The 18,835-nt window shown below is 43.1% G+C and overlaps 1 protein-coding gene across 5 annotated transcripts in view; it reads left to right on the forward strand.

Moving 5' to 3' along the window:
- The window catches only part of COBL (cordon-bleu WH2 repeat protein), a 952,910-nt gene that overhangs the window by 293,234 nt on the left and 640,841 nt on the right, over positions 1-18,835 (forward strand). For 3 of the 5 annotated variants that reach the window (XM_063922613.1, XM_063922612.1, XM_063922614.1), the window contains exons 1-2: positions 6,372-6,569; positions 12,410-12,610. In XM_063922613.1, the coding sequence (XP_063778683.1) occupies positions 6,397-6,569; positions 12,410-12,610 (374 nt within the window). In that variant the 5' untranslated portion in view covers positions 6,372-6,396. Of the gene's footprint in view, positions 1-6,371; positions 6,570-12,409; positions 12,611-18,835 lie in introns of those variants that run through there. The other 2 variants (XM_063922617.1, XM_063922616.1) reach the window with 1 other exon arrangement.

Here is an 18,835-nt window from a genome sequence, read left to right on the forward strand (position 1 = left end):
GGGTGTAGAGTTGGACCTTGATCAGAGGAACCAACAAGCTAAAGCTTTGACTGTTCCCAGGATGCATTGCACCGCCTCCTCTATAACCCCCCGCCTCCGGACACTGGAGCTCAGTTTGTAAGTTGGTGCCTGCAGAGCAGGTCAGCTAACAGGGGCGCTGCGCTAGGCAGCCCTGAAAAGAGCTTTTTTTCAGAAGACTTCAAGGGCCGCAGCACTTTCTATGTTATTCTTACATGCTGTGCTGCGGCTCCATCACCTCCCCTACAGCGCTGCATACTCCCGCGGCTGGATCCCGGGCACTTGCAGCGGAGGCACACCGGTTCATAGGCACACTGCCTCTGATGCTCTCCAGGATCGCGTGGCTGCACATCAGGGAGGAGGAAAGAGTCCCCCAGGCGGGACCCGCCGGTAAATCGCGTTCCGGTCGCGGTCCCAGGAGACGGACCGCAACGCTGGCGTGGACACTGTACTGCACAAGGACCCCACTATATCCACCAGGGAAAGGAACACAGGTCGGATTTTAAGAAATCCATGTTACATAGGCTCCACAGTACCCGGTGGTGAGGACCAGCAGAGGGGATAAGACGCTGACCTGAGCCCCTCACCCAGTTCCAGGTGCCATCTACTGATGGTGTTCCCGTCCTGGAACTGCTTATCACTCTCCCTCACTCCCTGACTGAGATTTCGGCACCATTTTCTCACATAGCTGCGTCTGATCTCCAGGACTGCTGGGCTAAGCCTGCCTCATCAGCGCTGTGATTTTACAGTCACTTAAGTATTTTACATGTCATTTTAGACAGTGTTAGTTAAGAACAAGTGTGCTTCTGCCTGAACGTTTAGTACAAGTGTTCTGAGATATACATCCAGTATCTACTGTGCTCTGCTACAAAAACTCCACTAGCGACCGACTCCAGGCTTGTGCAAAAACAACAGATACTTTTTAATCAGGTTGCTCAAAAACAAAGATACACATAAAACAAAGATCACTGTCTTTAGTATAAACATCCAGGGAGGTTAGGCCCTGCCTCACTCCCTCTTCCTAAATAAGGAACCCTTCAGGTCCCGGTATCCTGTCACTAGTGCCCCAGTCTTCCGGATCCCACTGTCCCTAGCAGGCCTATCACCTGGACACTAACTGCCTTCAGGAGACCTGACTAATGGGAGAGACTCTGCTTTAAACCCAGCACCCAGGTGCTGGCTGATGAAGCAGCTTCTTGGGCTAAGAAGCCTATAAGACCTGGTCTGGGCCAAATGGATGGGAACCTGGTCCATCCACACTTCCCATCCACCCCCAGGACCCTGTGTGTAGCTTACAGGTGGCAAAGTACCTCTCCTGCCACATACCCTTTCCCTCAGCTTTTCGTGGCTCAGAAAAACGGCATATGACATTGGCAAAGTTTCACCTTCGCCAATTATTTTGGGCTGACAAATCTTCGGGACATAACTTGGGCCCATACACCTGGGTCTCAAGTTCCTCTCCCAAGTACACGTCCGAGGCCCTTTTAACTGGCATTGGAATCTATTTCCATTAAAGGTTGGTGGCACCGACTCCACTGTGCCACCTTCCCTTTCCCTCCACTTTGGCATAGTGGCCAAAGTAGTCGTTTTATTGGACAACTTCCCGTTGCCCACTAAACTTCCCCTCCTCTTCACCTTTCCATATTTAGGGATGTTTCCCTTTTCGGGCTCGGAATTACTGGCTACTGAGGAAGTCGCTTCATTCTTGTCTGGGTGTTTGTGACACCTGACCTTAACCATCTCTGGACTGGAGAAGGGTTTTAAGTTCACTCTGGGCCTAGTAGTCACCCCGGCCCTCACTGGTCTTTGCCTATATGAACAATTCCACCTTTTATGGCCAAGCTCTTGGCACCGGTAACACCTAGTCTCTGCCCTGACTTTAATTGTTCTGAGGTCATGGTCCACGTTTGCCCCCACCCTTTCCCTCAGAGTGAGGCATTGGTCCTGAGTCTCAGAAAGTCCTTTCATTTGTTGAACTGTAAGTGCTTCCTTCAGTCTTTCCAGCTTTGATAAAATTTTCTTCATTAAACGTGACTGCTTCGTCCTCTGATCTCCCATCTTTGACCCTAGTCATGAGTCCTGCTGTTCTGTAACCGGCACATAACCCATTTTGATTCTTGTGTCCAGGTCTCTTATTCGACTCCGTAGTTTAGGAATCTCCTTCACTGTTTCTTTGAGCTGGCTATTACTTAGGGACAGCTTTTGGAACTCTCCCCTCAAATTTTCCAGCTCTCGTATCTCATATAGAGAACTCTCCCTGGGTAGAGCAACCTCAGAAATGGGACTCTGCGCGATTCCTCTGAGACAGGTTCTTGCTCCTTAGTCAGTGTGTCCTTTATGAACTGTCCCAGTTCAGCAATAGGATCTTGAGCCTCTCGTGGTGGATCATGCCGGGGTGCAACAACCCCAAGATCAAAATGTTGCACTTTATCCTGTATTGCAACTAGCTTAGCCATGACTAGCTCACGTAGGCGAGACACCTCCAAAGGTCTTTGTCTGTGATTCGTCAGAGAAAGTCTCACATGTGCACTGGATGTCCAGAACCGGGGGCTTCTGAACCTGTGAAGAACCATCAGGGATTAACTTCTGAACGTATATCGCGTAAACAGGAGAACGATCCTGGATTTCCAAGACCTCAACAGAAGCAATCTCCAGCTCAGATAAGACTTCCTGTTATAGGATGGGCTCTTGAGTAGTCATCAAATTACCATAAGTCCAGGTAGATTCCTGGGGTTCATCATTCTGCCACAGATCCAGCAGATTAGAGGATTCTTATTTTGGAGGTGTATGATCACTTGACATCAAGTCAACCTCTCCCAGCTCCATTACCGCTTTCTCCTCACTCCCTGTCAACTGAGGAGCAGCCGGGAATCCCACATCCTCATCTCGTGTCTCCATAAACACATCTTCTGTGAACCCCTGTGGCTGCCATGCTCCATCTTGAACAGGTTCCACTGAACTCAGGGCTTTGTTCCACTCTTCACCCAAGCTACTACAACGTTCTCTTTCTGGAGAATGAGGTGGTCCTACTTCGGAGGAACTTCTCACTGCCGTCCTAGGGGTTAACAACAAAACACTGCCATCTGATGTGGCTCTCTCTTGCTGCTTGAAAAATTCCCATGTATTTTCTCTGCACTGCGCAATAATGACTGCAGCTTCCTCCATGCTCTGGAATGGCAATACCAACTGAATGGACATTAGTGCCTGTAAATGCTCTACCTCTGAGGAAGGGCCCTCATTTCCGTTTTCCAGGCAGATGGCCTCACTAGTGGCATAGCAGGGAGCCTTCTGGGTCTTAGGCACTGGCAGCTCTGGCTCAACTTTCCTGTTCCTTCTGGCTGGAACAGGGAATCCAGTATAGCCGGGTTCCACTACAGTATGGTACCATTCCTCCGCAACCTGCACCACCATCGGTGTCAATTCCCCCGAAGGTGACATCTCCATTTCGGCTGATAATATCTCTGACCCAACATTCGGCATAATGTCTTCAGCAATTGGTGTAGCTACACCTGTCTCTGAACTGAAGCTAGGCATAGCCAACGGTTTTAGCTTCCAAAAACCTCCTCCTGAAGCCCTGCCAAGTCTTGTGACCGAGCCTTATTGGCCAGCACCAGACTCCCATATCGTGTCTGATCACAGGAGATTTCCTCTAATCGTCCTTGGCTATGTACTACAAAGTTTTCATATCTGGGTTTAGCCTTTGCCAAGGTTTTCTACAACTCTGACACCTGGCCTGAGAGCTTGGCAATCTCTTCTCTACTCCTTCCCAATTTGGTCAGAGAGTCAGACAAAAGAGATTTCTTCTCCTCCAGCTTTTGCGTTAAGGTGTTCACCTGCTCTTGAAAAAAAATCTAATTTTTCCTTAAGCTCTTCTAGCTCCTGGTCGTTTAATTGGACATTCCTTTCAAGGTCACTTATCATGTGACACCAGAAAAAAGGTTCCATGCTAAAATCTTCCCCAGGATCTGGATTACCCACCAATAAACTCTCCACTTCACTCTCCAACTGTGGGGCTTTAATAGGGCCACATAAGTTCCTGACCTGTGGTGTTAGAGCTGTCACCCCTTTTGTTTTTTAGCATTCATTCTCTTTTTGTTACCTACTTGAAGAGACACTTCAGAATATGCTATATATCTGAAAATCTTTATTTAGCCTGTTCCCTTTGTAAACTGTAAGTGAAAGGGAAAATTAAAATTGCTTTTTTTTTTTTAGCACAGATTAAGCTTTTAGCAAAGCACTGAAAGGTAGCATGTACATAGTGGTCACAAATAGCTTACACTGGTAGTGCAAATAAACAACTTCTCCCTTCAGGCTCTTAAAACTAGAACTCAGGGATTGCTGGGACACATAGTACCACAAAATTTCTCTATTTAAATAGAACCACATTTATAAAAGGTTTCAACTTTGCTTGATTGGTCTTAATGAGCTAATTTACAGGGGTGGTCATTCCGAGTTGATCGCTAGCTGCCGTTGTTCGCAGCGCAGCGATCAGGCTAAAAAATTGGCATTTCTGCGCATGCGTACGGGCCGCAGTGCGCACGCGCAACGTACTTTCACACAAAACTATGCAGTTTCACACAAGGTCTAGCGACGCTTTTCAGTTGCACTGCTGATCGTTGAATGATTGACAGGAAGTGGGTGTTTCTGGTTGGTAACTGCCCATTTTCCGGGAGTGTGCTAAAAAACGCAGGCGTGACAGGCAAAAACGCAGGCGTGCCTAGGGAAACGGGGGAGTGGCTGGCTGAACGCAGGGCGTGTTTGTGATGTCAAACCAGGAACCAAACAGACTGAAGTGATCGCAAGGAAGGAGTAGGTCTGCAGCTACTCTGAAACTGCTTGAAAAAATTTCAGCACTATTCTGCTAACCTTTCGTTCGCACTTCTGCTAAGCTTAGATACACTCCCAGAGGGCGGCGGCTTAGCATTTGCACTGCTGCTAAAAGCAGCTAGCGAGCGATCAACTCGGAATGAGGGCCTGGGACACCAGACTTCCACTACCAGATTTTGCAGGCACAGGTAAAAATAAGTTTGGAAAAGAAATTCAGTCATAAATTATCAGATGTTTGCAACCCCTTAGAGCAAATCAACACAGCTACTTTCAATGAATGGTGCGAAGCAGGGAAGACAGAACAGTCCATGCACCCTGTTTAACCTCTTTGCTGCCAATGCAAACCTTTGCACCAAAATCAAACACATTCAATTTAAACAAAACATATCATTATTTTTACCCCGTGGGGTTGGTTTTAACCACTACTCACAACACCCTTGGTCTGGTACTGATGCCCACAAGTTCAGCTTGGTCTGGAGTTCGCTGGTATGTGTGCCGCTACCTTGCAGCTGCTGGGCCCTCTGCCACGTGTGACACGACTAGCAGAAGGGTCCCCGTTCAGGCGCCATTTGTAACAGGAGTCTTGCTAGAATGTGCTTTGCTACAAAAATTCCACCAGCGACTGACTCCAGGCTTGTGCAAAAACAACAAATACCTTTTTTTATTCAGGTTGTTCAAAAACAAAGAATGTGGTTCTATGTGACTAACAATTGCCGTCTCTTTTACCTGCTACTACATTGGACTGGTTAACGAAACTGAGCTCCAGTGTCTGGAGGCGGGGTTATAGAGGAGGCGGTGCAATGCAACCTGATAACAGTCAAAGTTTGGCCTGTTGGTGCCTCGGATCAAGATCCAACTCTACACCCCAATGTATTCCCTGTGGAACCCAGTATACCTCGCAGAAAGAAATTTAACTATGGTAAGTTCTTACCATAAATCTCCTTTTTTTCACTGCACGTCCAGGCAGAGAGTTTTTAGAGATGAATTCAGCAAATTTGTTACCTGTCATCCTTAGGTTCAGCTCTGTGTTCACTGACATCGTCGCGCTTCTGTATGATCACAGATTTTGAATGGCAGCGACCAGCACTGGTTTTGCCTATCACATTGACTCCTGGCACCCCCGCAACTGCCCCGTTTTGAAACCATTGCTTTATAGAGGGTTGTAATGTCCCAAGGAAGTCTTTTGACTGTGCAGTTACTTTTAAATTCCAGTGTTTGCAGTTTTATGTGAAACATACTTAGGAACTAAGGGCTATGAGAAAGTGTAAAAACGTTGATGTCAGCTACCAAATGCTTATCCATGACGTTGTACCCTAACACACTTTTTAATGTCATGACTCTTGAGAAATTATGGGCTGGGACCATTTTATGCGCTGTAGTGTAATTATAATTATTAGGATGAAACAAGTTACTCATAAGTGTTACATAAGAGTCCTGCTGCTGCCTTAGGATAAGGAGGACTGCAGTCAGATCGCTTTATAACAACATTAATGAGTAACTCTCTGGAAAGACCACTCTCAGGACTTTGACTTGCTAACAGCGTGTTCTGCAATGTCGTGTGTTGTACGGTGGCAACCAGCAAAAGACTATGTGCCTTCCCAATCTGCTGTGTCTGGATTATCTGGAGCAAAAAAACTCTCTTTATCACTGGGAGATCTGACAAAGGATAAAATGAAGTCTCGAAAAATAGGTGTTACCCTAGGAACTTATATCATTACTTCCAGGTATTTCTAAGTAGCTATAAATTTTGTATTTATTCACATTATAGAATTTTTGTGTTCATCAGTGGAAAGAATTCCTGAATAAATCCATTGACTCCATGGTATAAGAAAATAAAACAAGGATAAATATTTTGTAATCACTGTAGTAATTCAGGCATACATCAACGTACAGAACATTAGAACACTGTATTTTTTTTTTTTTTTTTTCAGATCATTCATAGATTGAATTGGAGTTTTGGGGTTGGAAATTAGGATGACATTTTGTTAAAGAGGATTTATAGATTAAAACAAAAGTGAACGAAGACAAGTAGCTACAATCCACGTTTGGATTAATTTGCAGAAATGTTTATACTCTTGGTCTCCATTTTTCCTTCAACCATGCAAATGTTTTATTTTTGTTTCTTTTTATGTATTACATTGTTTATCCATGGATGTTGCTTTACATAAACACACTTTATGACTGTAATATTATAAAGTATGTTGCACTTACCTGCATTTTATTATTTGATGTATTATGCATAACATACCATACATTATATAGATTACCACATAACTAATATGGTTTACAATGGTTGGTAACCAGTTGGAATTCTGTGAAATCTATAGACATCACCATATAGATTTTTTTTTTGCATATTTACTAATCCATATAATTTTGTATTGTACACGGGCTAAAGAATTATATTGAAACGTGATTAATTTACCAAATTATTTGTTTATTTTGGATTGAGAAAACAAGGGATAGAAAAAGAAATGCTAGAGCAGGGATGTGTTGATCATATAACCTGTGAAAGTCGCCTTGGTTGATGAATTTCTGCCTACCACCATGAATAAGCTACTTATTGTTACTCAGAAGAATATAATCTTACCAGGAGCCAGCAGTTGTTATGCAGTTTAGGCAGCACAGGCAGGCAGAGGTCTGTCTGCATGCACCTGTGATGGGTAAGCCCTTGTAACACGTATCAGGGACTTCTTGCTGGTGCCAATAGGAAACAGTCATTGTTGGATGCCAGTTTGTCACATGTGCATGCATCATTATACATGCTAAGGATTAATATAATACCCAGTGTAAGATATTGTATAAGTAAAAACTCAATTTTGCTAATGACTTACTGCGCTAATAAAAATTAAGGTGCATAAACGTACGAGTACACATACTTCACTAGTTGATTTAAATAATTGAACTCAACTAGTGAAGTGTGTGTACTCGTTCATTTATGCACCTGAATTTTTATTAGCGCAGTAAGTCATTAACAAAATTGTGTTTTTCCTCTAGTATAGGTGACTTAAGTTGCCATTACTATTAGCTGTGTGTACACAGACACAGCTGGACCTAACTGCTGCTTGGTATATGTACTAAAATATTGGCACTCTAATTACATGTACTTGAGTGTATGTACACATAAATTCATTAGCGCCTGGAAAAGTTGTATGAGGTTTTTATAAGTAAAAACTACTTACAAATCCATGTATATGAACATTATTTATATGAACATAATATGTTAAGCTGGCAATATTTATTTGACATGTGAAGTTCTATACAATATACATACTACTGTGTTATTGGTTTTAGTATTTTTCTGAAATTGGCTATATATATATATATATATATATATATATATATATATTTATTTGCTGTGTATCTATCACAGGCAGTATATAAGTAAATATTACTACTACTACTACTACTACTACTACTAATAATAATAATAATAATATTATTGTTATAACCTAGATGTAGCATACTGAAAGTTGCAGTTTCCATTTAAAATTAAATACTTACCTACATCCATTGTTTATTGCTTTAAAAATCAACTGACAATCTTCTGTCCTGCAGTAGCCAAATACAAATACAGGATTAGCAATGCATATCACTGACTTGGACTCAGTGGCATCACTCTGGGTGTTAACACCTGGTGCGGTGCTGGGAATGTGCACTGGCAGCCACCAGCCTCTACCTGCACAACGGATGCGCTCGTCATCCACCACAGCTGCAAGGGGATGACAACAAAATAGCAGAGCTGCTGCACTATCTGGCTTCTAAATTTAACATATGTATGGATAGGGTGTACTACGAGTGGCCGACTTTTGGGATCCCGATGCCCAGCACACCGGCGCCGGGATCCCAACATCTGGCCAATGCCGGCAGCGGGGCGAGCACAAAAGAGCCCCTAGCGGGCACAGTGGGCTATTTATTCTCCTTCCAGGGGTGTCGTGGACACCCCAAGGGGGAGAATAGTTGTCGGTATCTCAATGGTTGGGATCCCAGCGCCGGTATGCTGAGCGCCGAGATCCCAACAGCCGGTATATCGAGTGCCACCCGTATGGGTATTATATTTTATATTATATTGCTTTTATTATTTTATTTATGGGCGATGAGTGTGACTTCTTCTAGTAAGAAATGCTCACTTTTGTCTTCTACGGTATGTGCTTATGTGTTCGTATCTACCCGTGACACAAACAAGACTGCACGATGAAATGTACATTTTTATATAAAAGTTTCTTTAACAATCTGTGCAGCTACATATGGTTGTTCTATATTGGGCTGTATTTAAGGTCTTGTTGGCCACTGAGGGCCCTCCGTCTCGTCTATGTAAAAAGGGAGCTGCTTCTCTCTGGTAGTCAATGTCCTCTATAGATTACATTAGACCATAGTAGGATATGGGCTACTGTATCATGCAACCTGGAAGCACTGTAATGACTAGTGTTGGTGTCACCCAGTGTGGACGCCTTGCACATGCTGTGCAGCTCCCAACCTCCCCCACCACAGTGTGGATGACCTGTGAGTCATCTATCACCGCTGTTGTTGTCATCCCCTTTGTTGGTATAACCCAATGCGTTCCGCACCACCATAGTGACACCGCTGCCTGAGCTTCTGGGGGTAATTTAATTACTACATTGTGATTAGGCGCGATATTTTCACACCACAACCACATTTTAAATGCAGACTATGGTAAATATGCCGCATATACAATACTAGATAAATAGTAAGAGACAAAAAAAAAAAACAACATTCAAAATTAAATAAAGAACACTGGAAACAGTGATTCTATATCGTGTACTCTGACCGAGCCTTTACTATCTGCCCGGGCAACATGTGAGTTCATAGACCTTTAGATTGTGTCATCTCTGATTTACACTTCTACAGTACACCTTGTGCACTAGGATTTGACTTCAGTAATGCTAAGGGGTAGGTGATAATACATTTTCTCAAGAAAGTTTAGAGCTTTTACCACTGTAAATGAGTAATCCGTGACTTAAAATAGCAATCATTTAAAAAAGGGTGTAACAACAGGGCAGGGAGTAATTTACTACCATTGAGAAATTGAAATTATGCCTGGTCTATTTATAAACCAGTGAAACATAAAAGAAAATATAAACACAGTGTTTACGGGACCTGAAGTATATTAAATTATAGCTATTTCTTGATCTTCAACAGTAAAATTAATTGCTTAGCCGCACCTATGGCTGATTTACACTGTAATGGTGCCCATACACTTGTGAGATAATCGGTGCTAACCTTCGATTTCGACCGTATTCTTATTGAGAATTTCTCAATAAGAAATTTTTGACATAGGGGTGCCATGAAAAAAATTCTGATACTCTAGGGCGCTGTGATTCCAAAAAGTTTGGGAACCGCTGCATTAGAGGATAATATTTACTTGAAGAAAAATGTAATCCTGTTCTTTGTTCTATTATGTGTTTTACTATATCCGTACCTGTGATTTGATCCTTAGGCTGGATACACACTGTCACAAATTGATGGTGGACTAGCGGTTGCGCTGATTCAGGTAAACATATACACTTACCGATTGGCCACTTGTTGTGTCGGTCTCACATCATAGCCGGACAGGCATTTGGATTTGCCTGCCCAGCTGTGATGTCAGCCCCCTCAGCAAGTGTACATACACACAGCCAGATGCGCCGATATATCTGACTATATATATCAGCCTTCAGCAGTGCTGTGCAGCCAACATAATATGTCTGTGAACGTCGTTCACAGACATATCGTTTGCCTTCACCCACCAACAATGTATCAGCTGTTACGCTTGAATGGCCGATATATATGCCTAGTGTGTACCCAGTATTATACCTTACATTGATGCTTTGTCACTAGTAATATCTGGTGGTAAGTACACAGGAGCTGAGTGACTAGTTTAGTGATGCTGAGCTATATCCAGTAACTAACATAAAGATTCTGAGCCATACCTGGTGGATAGTATGGAGGTCATACACAAACTTGTGGCTGTGAGTGAATGTTTTACAAGAAGAACAAACAGACAAGTAGAAGCATTAGTTCAGAGGTGGGTAATAAGTGGATCTACAGCTGCTGTTGAGCTACAAATCCCAGCATGCACTGCTACAGTAAAACTGTTGCAGGACATTACAATAATGCAATCCTCAGGCGCTGACAGTACATGCTCCTGCAGTTGTATAGAGTCAAAGCTGCTGCTTCATTAACAGAGGTCACTGAACCTCCTGCTATACACCCCAGATAAATAGAAAAAAGTATGCGCTGCCTGACTCAATAAGATAAATTTAAAACATCTAATACATATAATACATTAATTAATATACCACACGGCCAGTGATTCAATTGCAAATTAAAATGATATCACTGATTACTATCACAGCCACTTCTATCGTATATTCGATATTATTCGCAGTATATTAGTAATGGTGATAAGTTAAAGTCCATTGGTTAGTAATGGCAATGGCAATGAATTAAAGTCCATTCATCCAACATGAAGCAAAAGAGTTATTATGTTAGTGATGGTGATGATTTATAACCCATTGATACAGCATGACCAAATTAGAAAGCATATCAGATAGACAGCATTAGTATTCAGCGTGTTCTGTGCTGATGATAGTATGAACGCTTGTGAGCTCACATTCACAGTTCAATATGTTATTGCATAGTCCATGCATAGTCATGCATAGTTGCATGATATACTTTGTGAAGTTGGTAGGTAGGAGTATGGTAATGCAGTAGGAGGTGTCTAATATAAGCAGACGCCTCCTGCTTGCATTAGTGATCCCTGTGACACCATCATCTGTCGCAGTTCCTACCAAGAGGCCAGGAAATCTCCATCTACCGAAATCCTGGCCTCGTCACTCCCCCATAGAGAGGGGCATCACACCTCCGTTTTAGGTAACAGCGACCATGCTCCTCCCATCACTGATAGTCTGCAGCTGATCTGCTACCAACGTTGCAGACCCATATTGCACTTGCGCAGTACAGGTACTGCACCTGTACAAAGTACCGAACATCAGTACTTTGCTCTTTGTGCCACTCTGCAAACATTCAGAATTTTGACTTGGACAGAATGTTGGCATTCACAATGAATCAACCAAAAATCGCAATTTGCAGCATTATACGATGAGAGGACGGAGTCTAAAGACCTGGCCTTGCTCTCATCAGCAGTCAGCTGCATCTGCCCTCTGGGAGAAATGATCATTTGCCAAGTATAATTAAAATGTACTGAGAAATGCTTTCTTTTCACATGCAGGAAATACATTGCCTGCCTTTGCATTTTGCAAGAAAGTAGTGAGCAGCATTAAGACCGCACTATGTAATTGAGCTACAGTAGCACTACCCCCTATCTCTAAATCTCTACATCTGCCTGCACATTGTAAAATTGCAACTTTTAGTTGAATTCATGCCTAACTGATGAAGTCTGTATACTGTATATCATAGGTTACATGCAGCATTAGAACACACTACATACATACTACTATCAGAAATGTGAAGTACTGTACTTGTTCTCAGTATGAAATCAAACAAAACATAAATAAATAAATGTGCTAGTATCATAGTAACCTGTCTATACTTCTTATTTTAGTAAGAAAATAAAAGGCCGTGCTCCTCCTCCACCAATACACTGTACTTCCAAACCACGGATGGAACATATGTCATCTTCAGACTCCGATGGCACTGGAAACCAAAGTACAGAGGAATCTAAAGAAAATGTTCTGCATAGAAAGGTGGATCTTACAATATGTTTTCCAGATGGCCAGCAAAAAGCAGTCACTGTGGATGGAAGGTAACTGAATATATCTCCATATGCTTGCTATGTCATTAAATCTGTTCTACTTAATATTGGTGTGGATACAACTATCTGTATGGTTATATGATTGGTAAACATTCTGTATTTACTTCACATATGTGTATTGGGATATATACTTTATTGAGATGTGTGTCAATACAATACAGCCACAACCAATGTGTTATATTACTTAGATTTACTATGACTAAAGCTGTGCATTTGTGACTAAAGCTGGGTACACACTACGCCAGCTTAATGGAGGATCCGCCATTGTACCAACAGAACAGAGGATTCAGATACACATATACACTTACCGATTGGCTGCTTGATATGTCGGTCCTCATATCACAGTTGGGAGGGCATTTAAATTTGCCCACCCAACTGTCCCTGCAGACAGTGTACACACGGTTAGCGGGTCGCTCGTACGTACAGCCAGATGCACCAGTATATCTACAGATATATCGGACATTGGCTTTGCTACAGGGCCGGCACAATATGACTGTGAATGACGTAATTCACAGACATATCTGGTGTACTCACCCGCCGACCAGCTTGTGATATATCGTCCGTTTGATTGATGAACAATATATCACCCAGTTTGTTCCTAGCATTAGAAATACGTTTAAAATGTGCAATAGTTTGTTTTCCACTGTGATCAATGTAACCCAACTTAGGGATAGTTAATATTTAACTAGTACATTTATATAGACAACCATATTAGTCAAGTAAAATAAGAATTTCTTTCATTTGGCATAATACTCATAAAACAAGGAAACTTGAAAAACATATACTACATTATTATATGACTAGTAAAGGGACCCGGTATATGTCATCCTGCCCGCTCCCACTCTGTCCTTTCCCCATACCTACCCTGTACCCGGCAGGACCTCTTTCTGTCTGGCTAGGTCTATCCCATTTCCCTAGCGGTGGAAGCCATCGGACAGTTGCATTCATGCAGGAGGTAAAATAGTCCTTAGAGAATTATTATATAGATTTATAAACAATAAGGGAAATTTAGTAAGCTCCTGATTTGATTTCATACGAAAACGCAACTCGGTAATTTACTGAACAGCAATCACGCAGAGTTCTAACAATTCATATTGAGATACACTGCCATTCACAGAGCCAGCCCTAGACATAGGCAAACTAGACAAATGCCTGGGGTATTTGGAATGCCAGTAGCTTCTGCTGATTAAAATGATATGCAGCATGCCTATATTCTGTGTGACTGCTGCTGTATCTGTATATGAAATGCTACGTTACAGTGTATTCTTGGTAATCACTGTAACGTAGCATTTCGTATGCAGATACAGTCACAGTCGCACACAGAATATAGGCATGCTGCATATCCTTTTAATCAGCAGAAGCTGCTTGTGCATCCTAGCCAAATAGTAATGCAAATAAGATGAACTTTCATCAAAAACAGGCGCTCAACATTAGCAGAGTTGCTAGCTGGCTCACGCCAGGCATCTCCTGCTGCATGGTGTATTGAGGCAAGATGTATGAGGACACATCTGTATCCAAGCAGAGGCAGAGATCACAGTGTTAGCGGCCATATGAGTGCTGTGTGCGGGTGGGTTGGTTGTGCAGTAGTGCTCGGCATATGTGTAAGGGGCATTATGTGTGTATACAGGGGCGTGGCTTCATGGGGAAGGGGCGTGGCCACAAAATAATACCAATTCATACTACGGTGCACAGTAGTCTCCATTATTCAAATTACGCTGCACAGTAGCACCACTACACCAGGTAGAGCCCCTTTTTACACATTACGGCAGACAGCGTCCCCCTTTTTACACATTACGGCAGACAGTCCCCCTTTTTACACATTACGGCAGACAGTGTCCCCATTTTACACTTTACGGCAGACAGTCCCCCATTTTACACATTTCGGCAGACAGTCTACCTTTTTACACATTACGGCAGACAGCGTCCCCTTTTTTACACATTATGGCAGACAGCGTCCCCTTTTTACACATTACAGCAGACAGTCCCCCTTTTTACACATTAAGGCAGACAGTCTACCTTTTTACACATTACGGCAGACAGTGTCCCCATTTTACACTTTACGGCAGACAGTCCCCCATTTTACACATTTCGGCAGACAGTCTACCTTTTTACACATTACGGCAGACATCGTCCCCTTTTTTACACATTACGGCAGACAGCGTCCCCTTTTTACACTTTACGGCAGACAGTCCCCCTTTTTACACATTAAGGCAGACAGTCTACCTTTTTACACATTACGGCAGACAGCGTCCCCTTTTTACACTTTACGGCAGACAGTCCCCCTTTTTACACATTACGGCAGACTGCGTACCCTTTTTACACTTTACGGCAGACAGTCCCCCTTTTTACACATTATGGCAGACAGCGTCCCCTTTTTTACACATTACTGTAGACAGCATCCCCCTTTTTACACATTACGGTAGACAGCGTCCTCTTATTACACATTACGGCAGACAGCACCCCCATTTTTACACATTACGGCAGACAGTGTCCCCCTTTTTTTAAATTCAATAAATTTAGCAATAACTAAAACAACAAAAAACAAACATAATAACTGACATACAGCTGCATAAGAGTAAAATATAAAGTAAATCAGGTAGATAAAGATTCAGACAAAGCTATATAGCTTCAAAGCACTAGCAGCCTGGGGCAAAACATCCCCAATATACCGCGTACATAGTAAACACATGCAGAGTAGAAATAACATAGTATACCATAACGTGGCTCGCTACGGGCTACCCACCTCTGAAATCTCCCAGAGGAAAAACAAATACAAATCTGGTCCTTATTTATCCTTGAAGTATCGAGAACCCATCCACCTTCCCCAGATCATAAAGAATTTTTTTTCCGCATTCCTAGCCAGGAACACAAATTTTTCATGTGCAATGGATTCATTGACCAAAGAGATCCATGACTTTAGGATCGGGGCCTCCCCAGCCAACCACAGCCTAGCAATGCAAACCTTGGCCAGAGCACATAAGTTAATGACATAACGTCTGCTGGGCGGATCTAAAGCCTCCTCATCTATTACCAACAGTATACATGTTACAGGCGTAAGTATGGGAGAGGAAATACCTGTATTAGTTATAACGCGTATGACTTCATTCCAAAACACCGACATCATGGGGCATGACCAAAGCAGATGCCAAAAGTCAGCTCCTAAGCTTCCACATTTAGGGCATTTCGAGCTATGAGATCCCCAGATGTGCGCCAACCTCACCGGGGTCATATACACCCTATGAAGTATAAATAATTGTATTTTCTGGTATCTAACAGAAGAAGTTGAGATCCGATGGGTCCCCAAAGCATCCTCCCATATGTCGTCCGACAACAAACCTATATCTGACTCCCACTTAATCCGAAAAGAGGCAAGAGGTTCATTATGATGCATCTGGAGTATACGGCCATATATCCTAGAAACCAAGTGTCCCGATCCCAGCATTTGCAACATTGATTTAACCGGGAGTCAGTGATAATTGGAGGGCCATCGGGGAATTGGGCAGCCATAGCATGACGCAGTTGGAGGAATCTAAAGAAAAACCCTGAGGGGACATTAAACTCTTGTTGAAGTTGCTGAAATGATTTAAATACCCCACCAGTATACAAATGTCCCAAAGAGAACACTCCCCACTTCCCCCAGACCTCCCTGACTTGAAGCCGACACAGCTCCGGCAGTCCATAAGTGTTATCTAGCGTGGTATCAGGGTCAATACCATGTCCTTGCATCATAGAGTGCACCAACTTCCAAATCAAAATGGATTGTTTTATAAGCGGCATTGTGGACATTTTAACGCTGCCACAAAGAAGCAGCTGTAATGGGGAGCCACCTGGATATGCGTCAGTTGTGCCGCGTAATAGTAAAATCGGAAGTTGGGGAGAGCCAAACCCCCCAATTGCCGTGTCCTGGTCAGGGTATCGAGTCTCAGACGTGCCCGCTTACTAGCCCATAAGAAAGCAAACCATCCATCTGTTTGAAGACCTTCTGAGGGATATAAACAGGCGACTGCTGCAGAATATATAGAAGTTTGGGTTGGAAAACCATCTTTATCATATTAACTCTCCCTGTGACCGTCAAGGGTAGCTTCCCCCAGGTCTTCACCCTGCTACGAAGGTAAGTTATTTGTGGTGTGATATTTAGGGAGGAGAATTTGAGAGGATCATTAGACACCCAAATGCCCAGATATTTGAAGGAGTCCACCCACCGTAATGGAAGAGCAATTAATGGGGAGGCAGGGATCTCAACCCGAAACAGTATAATGGAGGATTTCTCCCAATTAATTAGGAGCCCAGAGTATCGCCCGAACTCATTAATAATATCTAAAATCCTAGGCATAGACTCAGCATAGCGATCCACAAATAATAGAATGTCGTCAGCATATTATCCTCCCGAGTTCCCACTTTAAAACCAGAAATCCCCCCGTCTGCCCTCAAAAGGCATGCAAGGGGTTCAATAGCCATAGCGAACAGGGTAGGGGACAATGGCATCCCTGGCGTGTACCTCTAGATAAAGGAAAGGATTGAGACACAAAACCGTTCACCGCCACTCTGGCTGAGGGAGAAGAGTACAGTAATCTAACATATTTAATAAAGTTTGGGCCTATACCAAATCTACGCATGATTTCCCATAAATAATCCCACTCCACAGAATCAAAAGCCTTAGCGGCATCTAATGAAACGACTATGGAGGAGGAAGTGTCTCCACGGGGAATCTGCAAATGAGTAAATAAACGTCTAAGATTAATGGATGTCGATTTATTGGACATAAATCCAGTCTGATCCGGGTGTATTATATGAGAGATAACCTTATTCAATCTACCCGCCAAGACCATGGCCAAAATCTTAATATCAGTGGGCAGAAGGGATATAGGGCGATAGGACTCAACTTTCCTAAGATCCTTTTCAGGTTTAGGAAGAATCACAATCAATGCCTCCGCCATAGATGAAGGAAGAGACTCCTGTACAAAAATTTGGCTATACAACTCAAGTACGGTAAGTGAGGAACAAAGAGATCCAAATGTTGCTTATATAACTCAGAGGGTATGCCATCTAATCCCGAAGCCTTACCACTAGGAGAGGCCTTAACAGCGACCATAATTTCTTCAGGCGAGATGGGCGCCTCCAGGAAGTCATAAGCTTCACAGGACAAAGAGGGAAAACATACAGTGTTTAAATATTTGTCCAATTGCAACGAAGTACAGTCTAGCTTGGAACCATACAGGCATCTATAATATGACACAAATTCCGACGCAATCTGTGGAGTCTGTGTCAGAATAGCACCATCTGAGGCTATAATCTCAATTACAACATTAGTAGATCTGTCTCCCTGTGCCAGGGAAGCCAAATATGACCCAGGCCTGTCACCAGTAGCATAAAAGACATGAGAAGAAAAAAGGAGTCTATGCTCAGTCTTTTCCATTAAATAATCTTTCCATACCCTTTGTGCCGATAGCCAGGTTAATCTAGAACTGTCTAAGCAGTCCTGCAAATATTGTGTTTCCGCAGCGACACTCCGGGCCTCCAGCTCGGCCTCCCGACGCCTATAGAAGGACTTTAATTTGGACACCCGTTTAATCAAAGTTCCCCTCATATACGCCTTAAATGTGTCCCACAGATTAGAAATAGAGTGTTCTGCATTATTCATCTCATAGAATTCCCGCCATGCGGCCACCAAATCAGAGCCATCCCCCATGTGTACAAGCCAAAATGGATTAAACTTCCATACAGCCTGTCCTCTAGAACAGTGAAAATCTAAGGTAAAGGTCAGGGGAGAGTGATCCGATATACCTCTAGTCTCATATCTAACATCACGGACCTGGGGAACCATGTCATTCGAGAGGAGGGCCAGGTCAATCCTAGAGAACGAAGGGTGGGAAAGAGAAAAACAGGAATATTGTTTAAGAGTCGGTTGTCTCAGTCTCCAGGGATCAACCAGGCCCAACACCGACACAACCTCAGAAAAACCGGATTTCCGAGGATGCACAGTAGAGGGAGGAATAGAGGACCTATCCAGTGCCACATCTAAAACATTATTGAAATCCCCCATGCAAATGACAGATATCCCCGGGAATGATGCCATAAACCCTGCAGCCTTCTTAAGAACATCGGGAGAGTAAGGGGGAGGCACATACACAGCTAGGAGGAGTACAGGGACATAATATAATTTACATTTCAAAAATACATATCTCCCCCAAAGGATCCGTTTGTATAGACTCCAGC

This window comes from Pseudophryne corroboree, chromosome 5, assembly GCF_028390025.1.
Source record: "Pseudophryne corroboree isolate aPseCor3 chromosome 5, aPseCor3.hap2, whole genome shotgun sequence".
NCBI lineage: Eukaryota > Metazoa > Chordata > Amphibia > Anura > Myobatrachidae > Pseudophryne > Pseudophryne corroboree.